General features: G+C 39.4%; 2 protein-coding genes across 2 annotated transcripts; one reads left to right on the forward strand and one right to left on the reverse strand.

Annotated features, from left to right (window-relative positions):
• The first annotated feature begins 300 nt into the window (after nt 1-300).
• On the forward strand, nt 301-1,625 carry LOC142379225 (retinal cone rhodopsin-sensitive cGMP 3',5'-cyclic phosphodiesterase subunit gamma-like). Its single transcript, XM_075464367.1, has 3 exons — nt 301-338; nt 905-1,020; nt 1,152-1,625. The coding sequence occupies exons 2-3, from the start codon at nt 917-919 to the stop codon at nt 1,267-1,269; spliced, it is 222 nt and encodes a 73-aa protein (XP_075320482.1). The 5' UTR covers nt 301-338; nt 905-916; the 3' UTR covers nt 1,270-1,625.
• A 2,696-nt stretch (nt 1,626-4,321) lies between these two features.
• Nucleotides 4,322-5,726, reverse strand: LOC142379226 (retinal cone rhodopsin-sensitive cGMP 3',5'-cyclic phosphodiesterase subunit gamma-like). Its single transcript, XM_075464368.1, has 3 exons — nt 5,692-5,726; nt 5,010-5,125; nt 4,322-4,878 (listed from the first exon to the last, which is right to left on the reverse strand). Exons 2-3 carry the CDS (start codon nt 5,111-5,113, stop codon nt 4,761-4,763), a joined length of 222 nt encoding a protein of 73 aa, XP_075320483.1. The 5' UTR covers nt 5,114-5,125; nt 5,692-5,726; the 3' UTR covers nt 4,322-4,760.
• Between the last annotated feature and the right edge of the window lie 4,332 nt (nt 5,727-10,058).

The following is a 10,058-nucleotide window of genomic DNA, read 5'->3' on the forward strand; positions in this document are numbered from 1 at the left end:
AAAGCTGTTGAGCTTCTCTTTAATCATCTCATTTTAATCACTGCTGCCAGTAAATGACACCTCTCCACTTCACTTGAATTTGAACGTTTGACACGTGTGTCCAGCTTGAAATGCATTTTGTGTTTACATCAAGCTTTCCTTTATCTCACCTATTTGTGGCTTAGCTGCTGCAAAGGAGGGCTGAGCAGAGCTGTTACATGAAAGAGTGACAGAATGTACATTAAGTGGATTAGCAGCTGGGGAGGAGTTTAAAAGGAAGCCTCGGACCGACAGAGGAGCACCACAAGTGAGAAACCGACAGGCTCAACACACAGCTTCAGATAAACGCTGAACAAAAGGTGAGATGAAACTGCAATTTTGTCAGCTCTTGTACGAGGAGCTTTAACTGCTTTTATAATGTGCATCGTCCTGGGATGTTTAAAGGGCTTCTAAGGACTTCGTATTGCATCAGATTTCTTTCTGCTTTTCATTTGTTTCCTTATAGAACAGAATACAGTTTATTTGCTTGATTATCCCAACTGAAATGGAGCCCAGATTGGATGCTTTATGAGTCGTTCTGTGTGCTGACCTTTTTGTTGGTACTCGTCAGCTTCCTCTCTCTATTGTTTGTCAGAGTTCTTTGGATTTAAACAAACACAGATATGTTCAGAGAACTGGTTGTCCATTTTATTTTCAAGGGTTAGTGCATTTCTCTCTTGCTGACTGGTGTGAATGTTTCCAAGAGGCTGAGAAATATATTGAACAGAAGTTACAGTGCAGCTTTACTGGAAAGTGCAAGTCATGAGAGAGAATGCTCAAACCTTTCAATAACTGGCAAAATAGATAAGTTTAATGCCTGGGTTTATAAACAGTGCAATTTATTGGGAACTTATATATTTTGCTCTTGCTTCTTCTAAACCTTCAGCAACCCAGCAAAATGGCAGATGTCGCAACTCCCGCTGACAAGAAGGCACCTCCCAAGTTCAAGCAGAGGACCGCTCGCACCTTCAAGAGCAAAGCACCTAAACCAGGCCAGAAGGGGTAAGGCTGAGATATTTCTATGATCACACTCGCAAAGTAAACATTTTCGGGCAATCTTTCCTCCTTCAATCAACAACTGCCACATCTGTGTCGCAGTTTTTTAATCAAAGCTTCTCGTATCTATGGTTCAGATTCGGAGACGACATCCCCGGCATGGAGGGCCTTGGCACAGACATCACAGTGGTTTGCCCATGGGAAGCCTTCGGGGACATGGAGCTCGGCGACCTGGCGAAATATGGAATTGTCTAGAAACCTTCCCATGTCTTCACCCCACCCATTTTACCCACCTGCACTACTGTTGCTGCACCCATCTGGCCCTGTTCTCCTTCACCTCCCAACTCACCTGACTCCTTGTCTGTTATAATGCACAAAAACCCCAGAGCTGTCTCTGAAATGTGTCAAAATAGAGCCCTCTGTCCTCTGCCTTTACACATCTAACCGCTTCACCTTTCCCTGCCTTTCCACTGAATCGCCATCATCCCCTCCCACTTCCTCCCCACCTCTTCCACCTCTCCCTCTTAACCTTGCACAGAGGAAAAAAAACTCTTCTCCTCAAAGCTGCTGATTCATTGTGCACAGAAGTTTGTTATTGTACTCACAAAATGACCTTTTGTTTCTTATGAGAAGTCTGCAATTCACATCATGCTGTACCGAGTAAGACCAGCTCTGTTTCTCAGTCGAGAGAAAGTTGCATGATAAGAAACCCAATAAATGTGACAATTTTCCACAGAAACATCTCATTGTGTTCTCATTATTGACAGAAATATATGCCGACACTGCAACTTTCATGCATTCAAACTGTAGAAATAAATCAAGGAGAGAGTGAACTGAAACATAGAGGGCAGAGAATATAAGTGAAGCCTCTGTTGCCATGGCTGCCAGACCCGCTTATTCAAATAAGTAGTGTTTTTTGCCTCCTTCTGTAAAGAGTAAATTTTGACTGAGAACAACATTTCAAAAGTCAAGAACAATACAGTACAGCATCTGTTTAATTATCAAAATAATACCACAGACGCACCTAACATTTAAATGCACATACGCAATGCAGAACTAATGTATGAAGGGATAAAACAGATGGAAACTTGCTGTCCTGCTCCTCTTGTCCTAATTCTGACTTTTTTATACTTTTCACCAACTGACCATTCTGCTGCTTGTTTATGTTTACGTATCATGTTAATGATCAAAATGCAAAGGTACCATTTCACTGGTCACAATGCAGAATATAGAGTTACATGGAAAAAGTTAGGCAGTAAAAGTAAAGAGAGAACACAATACTTCCAATATGAATAGATTTTATATATCAGTTAACTTCTTATAAAGTGCTGTACATTGGATTTAAGAGCAAATCGACATGGCCACAAGCAGCAACGGCTTCAATTTGTGATTGAAAACATTCCACATCGACACAATAATTGACAACATCCTGCTGGTTTGGCATTTTGTGAAATATTTTGGAGAAAATCCTTACAGGACTAATCGCAGCCAGATTACAGATTTCACTGCGAACTCACTGACATATCTGAACACCATCGGACGTGCGATAGCTACGGTTCAAAGAATGTCTGTCGATTTTGCTTGAATTTGACAGGTTTGTGGAAATCCATCCATCCATTGACAACCATGCATGCTCACAGTCACACCTGCTGGCAGTTTACAATCCCCTGTTAACCAAACAGATGCGTCGTTGGCCTGCAGGAGGAAGGTGGAGCACCCAGAGAAAACTGAGGCAGGCAAAAGTGAGAACATGGCTGTGAAAATGTAGATATTAATTAACTTTTACATATTCTCTTTTAAAGTATACAGTGATGGACTTCTGAATTGATTATAGGTTCCAGTGATGTAATTGTGGTCAATTCAGTTTCGCATACAGGTCATTTGTTTGGGTGTTAGGGTTTTTTTAGATGTGTTTTAATTAGATTAGATTACAGTATGCCTTTTATATTAATGTCACATTTACCACGCTCACACTCACTCCCAGAGTCAATTTAGAGTCACCCATTCACCTAACATGCATGTTTTTGGATGGTAGGAGGAAGCCAGAGTACCTGGAGAGAACTACAGGCTCTCACCAAAATCTCAGGAGATCTTGCCCAAATTTGATGATTAAGAGGATCAATGCAAAGATGCTACACTGGACATACAAAGTAGAGAAATGTGGCCAACGAATGTGAAAGGGTTTTATCTTAAAACTGCTTCCATAAATTTGTACAAATTCAGATTATTATCATTACTTAGTCAATCCATAAAATGTGATATTAATATAAAAGGCATACTGTAATGTAATATTATTAAAACACATCTAAAAAAAACAAAAAAAAACAAAACAAATGACCTGTATGCATAACTGAATTGACAACAGGTACATCACTGGAACCTATAATCAATTCAGAAGTACATCACTGTAAGCAAAATCGACAGACATTCTTTGAACCGTAGCTATCGCACGTCCGATGGTTTTCAGATATGTCAGTGAGTTCGCAGTGAAATCGGTAGTCTGGCTGCGATTAGTCCTGTAAGGATTTTCTCCAAAATATTTAACAAAATGCTAAACCAGCAGGATGTTATCAATTATTGTGTCGATGTGGAATGTTTTCAATCACAAATTGAAGCCGTTGCTGCTTGTGGCCATATCGATTTGCTCTTAAATTCAATGTACTGCACTTTATAAGAAGTTAACTGATATATAAAATCTATTCATATTGGAAGTATTGTGTTCTCTCTTTACTTTTACTGCCTAACTTTTTCCATGTAACTCTATATTCTGCATTGTGACCAGTGAAATGGTACCTTTGCATTTTGATCATTAACATGATACGTAAACATAAACGAGCAGCAGAATGGTCAGTTGGTGAAAAGTATAAAAAAGTCAGAATTAGGACAAGAGGAGCAGGACAGCAAGTTTCCATCTGTTTTATCCCTTCATACATTAGTTCTGCATTGCGTATGTGCATTTAAATGTTAGGTGCGTCTGTGGTATTATTTTGATAATTAAACAGATGCTGTACTGTATTGTTCTTGACTTTTGAAATGTTGTTCTCAGTCAAAATTTACTCTTTACAGAAGGAGGCAAAAAACACTACTTATTTGAATAAGCGGGTCTGGCAGCCATGGCAACAGAGGCTTCACTTATATTCTCTGCCCTCTATGTTTCAGTTCACTCTCTCCTTGATTTATTTCTACAGTTTGAATGCATAAATGTTGCAGTGATTTCACTGTCGGCGCAGATTTCTGTCAATAATGAGAACACATTGAGATGTTTCTGTGGAAAATTGTCACATTTATTGGGTTTCTTATCATGCAACTTTCTCTCGACTGAGAAACAGAGCTGGTCTTACTCGGTACAGCATGATGTGAATTGCAGACTTCTCATAAGAAACAAAAGGTCATTTTGCGAATACAATAACAAACTTCTGTGCACAATGAATCAGCAGCTTTGAGGAGAAGAGTTTTTTTTCCTCTGTGCAAGGTTAAGAGGGAGAGGTGGAAGAGGTGGGGAGGAAGTGGGAGGGGATGATGGCGATTCAGTGGAAAGGCAGGGAAAGGTGAAGCGGTTAGATGTGTAAAGGCAGAGGACAGAGGGCTCTATTTTGACACATTTCAGAGACAGCTCTGGGGTTTTTGTGCATTATAACAGACAAGGAGTCAGGTGAGTTGGGAGGTGAAGGAGAACAGGGCCAGATGGGTGCAGCAACAGTAGTGCAGGTGGGTAAAATGGGTGGGGTGAAGACATGGGAAGGTTTCTAGACAATTCCATATTTCGCCAGGTCGCCGAGCTCCATGTCCCCGAAGGCTTCCCATGGGCAAACCACTGTGATGTCTGTGCCAAGGCCCTCCATGCCGGGGATGTCGTCTCCGAATCTGAACCATAGATACGAGAAGCTTTGATTAAAAAACTGCGACACAGATGTGGCAGTTGTTGATTGAAGGAGGAAAGATTGCCCGAAAATGTTTACTTTGCGAGTGTGATCATAGAAATATCTCAGCCTTACCCCTTCTGGCCTGGTTTAGGTGCTTTGCTCTTGAAGGTGCGAGCGGTCCTCTGCTTGAACTTGGGAGGTGCCTTCTTGTCAGCGGGAGTTGCGACATCTGCCATTTTGCTGGGTTGCTGAAGGTTTAGAAGAAGCAAGAGCAAAATATATAAGTTCCCAATAAATTGCACTGTTTATAAACCCAGGCATTAAACTTATCTATTTTGCCAGTTATTGAAAGGTTTGAGCATTCTCTCTCATGACTTGCACTTTCCAGTAAAGCTGCACTGTAACTTCTGTTCAATATATTTCTCAGCCTCTTGGAAACATTCACACCAGTCAGCAAGAGAGAAATGCACTAACCCTTGAAAATAAAATGCACAACCAGTTCTCTGAACATATCTGTGTTTGTTTAAATCCAAAGAACTCTGACAAACAATAGAGAGAGGAAGCTGACGAGTACCAACAAAAAGGTCAGCACACAGAACGACTCATAAAGCATCCAATCTGGGCTCCATTTCAGTTGGGATAATCAAGCAAATAAACTGTATTCTGTTCTATAAGGAAACAAATGAAAAGCAGAAAGAAATCTGATGCAATACGAAGTCCTTAGAAGCCCTTTAAACATCCCAGGACGATGCACATTATAAAAGCAGTTAAAGCTCCTCGTACAAGAGCTGACAAAATTGCAGTTTCATCTCACCTTTTGTTCAGCGTTTATCTGAAGCTGTGTGTTGAGCCTGTTGGTTTCTCACTTGTGGTGCTCCTCTGTCGGTCCGAGGCTTCCTTTTAAACTCCTCCCCAGCTGCTAATCCACTTAATGTACATTCTGTCACTCTTTCATGTAACAGCTCTGCTCAGCCCTCCTTTGCAGCAGCTAAGCCACAAATAGGTGAGATAAAGGAAAGCTTGATGTAAACACAAAATGCATTTCAAGCTGGACACACGTGTCAAACGTTCAAATTCAAGTGAAGTGGAGAGGTGTCATTTACTGGCAGCAGTGATTAAAATGAGATGATTAAAGAGAAGCTCAACAGCTTTGGGTTTTTAAAGCTTTATATACACGTGAAGAAATATGTGCACCAAATGTAAACTGTTCACCTTTGTAAGACATGAACGAGCAAACCCTTGAAACTGTGCCTGTTGATAAAGCTGACACACTCAAATCAGACAGTAAATTTACATTTGGTAATTAACTAAACAAAAATAAATTAAATTTAAAAAAAAACTGACTAGTCTCATGGGAAACAAAAGAATGTGCACCTCTACACATGTTGAAAACCATAAAATCAGGTGTTCCAGATTAGTTGCTAATAATTCCAATTAGTTCTATTTATACCTCTGACATCTTTGCCCTGGTGTTCTCTTTGTAATTGAGGCTACTGAGGTGTGTGATGTCAACATAGTAAGATCAAAAGAGGTCCTAAGATAAAGGTTTAATTGTGAGTCTGGTAAGGAATTAAAAAATCTTTTTTAAAAAGTCCTTTAAAACTCAAATAAAACCTTCCACTGTAAAGAAAATAATTGACACAAAGAACAAACCTTAAATGGCCAGTTTTTCAAAGATTGTGCTTACCTAGAGTATTCACCCTAAGGAGCAGAATTTTAGTTCTTGATATAAATCTTGATAAAACCAATACGGCCTCAAGCAGCAAGGTAGGAGACCAAAGCAGATTGGAAGCATTTGAATCATAACACGGACCTATGTTTTCAGATGAAAACACATTTTTATTCTTATCTTCTTTCATGATGAGGCAGAACTGAGGTACCGAGGTAACTTAAAAGGGTAACAGCAGTAAACAGTTTAATTGGATTATATTAATACAACGCTGCAAATGATCATAAATCAGACAGTTGTGCTTGTGTTGACATGAACTTTGGTGAAGTGTCATCAAACATTCGGCAAAAACAGCAAATGCTGGTTGGACATTACAACCCAAAAAAGTTGCGATGTTGTGTAAAAATGTAAATAAAAACATAGTGAAAATTATTTGCAATTCACATAAGCCAATATTGTATTCACAGTGTTAAAAATATTTGATGGCACCAACAGGTCGCAAGAGTTGGAACGGGGCAACGAAAGGCTGTAAAAGTAAAACAGCTGGAAACAGCTGGAGGAACTTGTTGCAACGAATCAGGTTAACTGGCAACATGATTGGATATTGAAAGAGCACCTTAGTGAGGTAGAGTCTCTCTGAGATAAAGTTGGGCAGAGGTTTAGGAATCTGCCAAAAAAATAAAAAATGCACCTGCAAATGATAGAGCAGTGACGTTCCTCAATGACTTTGAACATTTCATCATCTACAGTGCATAATATCATAAAAATATTCTGGGATCTGGAGACATCTCTGTGCGCAAGGGACGTGACCAGAAATCAATATTAGATACATGCGATCTTCAGGCACCTCATTAAAAACTGACATGATTCTGTCATGAAAACTGAAAACATTTGGAGCTTCATGAAACAGACCCAGGACTGTTGAGTCACAAAATAGCAAAAGGTCTCACTTTCAACATTTGATGTGTTTTGAGAGTAAAATATCAGTTTTTGATTGAATATCGTGATTTGTTTGTGCATTGCTTGGCATTGGACCCAAAGTTACATATAAATTGCATAACACATTTGTAAAACACGTGTAATCAATATCAGAAAAAGTTCCCTCCATCGGTTGGTCTCTATATATCTGTCGATTTGACTGTTTTACATAGAAATGTTTAGTTGAGGAATTATTAAATCTTCCATGTGGCCAAACATGAAAAAATCTCAAAACCTTTGTTGACTATCGCTGATTTTTTCTTTTCTTTTTGTTTTTCTGCTTACACACACAAAAGTACCATCAAAAAGAATACAGTGTTACTGCATTGAATGAGTCACAAAACAACGGTTGCATTTTGAGGTCAGAGTGGTCAGGGGATGGAGCTCAATTAACAACTGTGAAGCCGTGCAACCAAGTTTGATACAGGTCCTAAACACTTACGCATTAAAGACTTCACATATATTACAAACTATTCAGGTTAAGTTTAGGAAAACATCTTGGTTAGCATTAAAACAGGCACTGTCTTAATGTATGGCATTGAAATATCCTTTTCTTTAATATATCAGCTGCCATACCCCCATTTCAAATGAACCATGAGACCAGGCTCAGTGTCTACTGGCCTCACGGACTACACCGTTCTATTTCTGCCACTTTCAACACACATAATCTACAAAAGAAAAATAATACAATCCCATCGAAACAAGATTTAAGTAATAAAAACAGGCATCTAAACTAATATGTCAAACTTGCTATCGAACTTTTTTGTTTTTAATGTCGCAGAATAATTGGAGATAATCCGTGCAGTTTAACCAGGAGGAAACCTGTTCCTGATGCTATGCTGCTATGCCACAAGACCATGTCATCAAATCCAAATAAAGTGTGCTTGCGGCCTCTGGGCAGCAATGTGCATTTGTGTCACTGCATCTGCTTAATGTTCAAACCTCTGAACAGCGAGGGCACAGACGAGACGTTTCCCACAATTTTGGCATTGAAATAACAAAGAATTTGCTGGAAAGTTTTGGCCGGTTCATTTACAGCAACCCGAGGCAGAGATGTGGAAGGTTGAGAGGGAAAAGTGGAGGATGTGTTACAGGGTCTGAGCAAGGGAGATGTTCAAACATGGGGCTATTTCAGCAAAGTGCTGTGACAAAAGCAAAGGGATAAAACTCTGCTGAGCACGGTGCAATCAGCAGTGGTTTTTGTACAGTTTTTTTGTGACATTCATTATTTAAATTAAGCTATCTGAACAATTTACAAATTCCAGATCAATATGCCAATAATTCACATGAACATTTGCAGAATTCAGCTACTCTTAAGTGTATTTACAGATGGCCGGAGGAAAAATAACAACCACTGACTACTTTGTCTTCCCTGGAATAGGATTAGACTTTGCAAAATCACAGTTAGCACATTGCACTGTAATCATTCAGGATTAATTACTTTGTGCACCTTACTTTGTGTCCTAATTGACTTTACAATCATTATTAACTCTGCAAGGATTCATTTCTAGCAGGCAAGATCCATTTGAAAATCCCAGGGCAACTTAATAACCTACATTTGTCCTAAAGCACAGACAAAGACCACATGTATTCAGTGTAAATCGTCAGGCACCTGTAACGGGTAAGTGTACAGAAATCTTCTGCATTAAAGTCTGAGTCATCAGCCTGCTACTCAAACTGCTGCCTGCTGCTGCCACAAACTGTATTTCTTCACATAAATGTCAATTTTGTTTATAAAACGAGCAGTAGCTCCTGAAAAGCCTATAAGTAGGGAGTACTCCTCCTATGAAATGACAACAAAATTGATGGACTAAGTATTTGTCTCTCAGTGTCACAATCAGAAATGTCCCTCTGTCCGAAGTCTGAATCAGAATCCAGTTTGAATGTTCCCATTTCTTCAACAATTCTGCCAGAATTCCAAACTGCAGGAACAATTATGCAGCTTTTCAGATTATGAAACACCTTGCTTTGCCTTGCATTTTCAGATCATGCTGTTCCACCTCTTCCTGAGCTCTCGTCTTTTACCTGCGGTCACAGAGATGTCAGACCAGAAAGCAAAGTGACACCTCATGATGAGAAATTCCCTCTTCTACATCACAGAGTAGAGTAACACTCAGTACTCAGGTCATCACCATGAAGTTTGAGTGAGTATGTCTTATTAAGCTCCAAGTGTATAGATACAGATGTGTGACAACATGTGTTTTAAGATATCTGCAGCAGTTCAGTGTCATATAATAAAATCATCCACACACAGCAACATGAATGTACTCCTGGAATCACCCACAAAGTACAGTGTGTAGAAGAACAACCATTTATTCTTACGTGCAACATGAAGTGTGAATGTTTCTGTTTTTCATGTTTTATCTTATTTCACAGTGTATTCTTTTTTTATGGTATGCAGGTTTGTTATTCAGAAAACAAGAGTGAGCTCAGTGCAGAAGCTAGACTGGCCCGGGAAAATGATCAAAGTTTGATTTTTAACCTTGAACCAGGGTCTACGAAGAGCTTTACAATGTGTTTCTGATTCACACCCA

The sequence above is a fragment of the Odontesthes bonariensis genome, chromosome 4 (genome assembly GCF_027942865.1).
Source record: "Odontesthes bonariensis isolate fOdoBon6 chromosome 4, fOdoBon6.hap1, whole genome shotgun sequence".
Taxonomy (NCBI): Eukaryota; Metazoa; Chordata; class Actinopteri; order Atheriniformes; family Atherinopsidae; genus Odontesthes; species Odontesthes bonariensis.

Bases quoted from the DNA above. Each gene is read 5' to 3' on its own strand.
- LOC142379225 (XM_075464367.1), top strand. From the start codon at position 917: ATGGCAGATGTCGCAACTCCCGCTGACAAGAAGGCACCTCCCAAGTTC. The intron at 1,021-1,151 runs GTAAGGCTGAGA...TCTATGGTTCAG, and splicing joins CCTAAACCAGGCCAGAAGGG to ATTCGGAGACGACATCCCCG.
- LOC142379226 (XM_075464368.1), bottom strand. From the start codon at position 5,113: ATGGCAGATGTCGCAACTCCCGCTGACAAGAAGGCACCTCCCAAGTTC. The intron at 4,879-5,009 runs GTAAGGCTGAGA...TCTATGGTTCAG, and splicing joins CCTAAACCAGGCCAGAAGGG to ATTCGGAGACGACATCCCCG.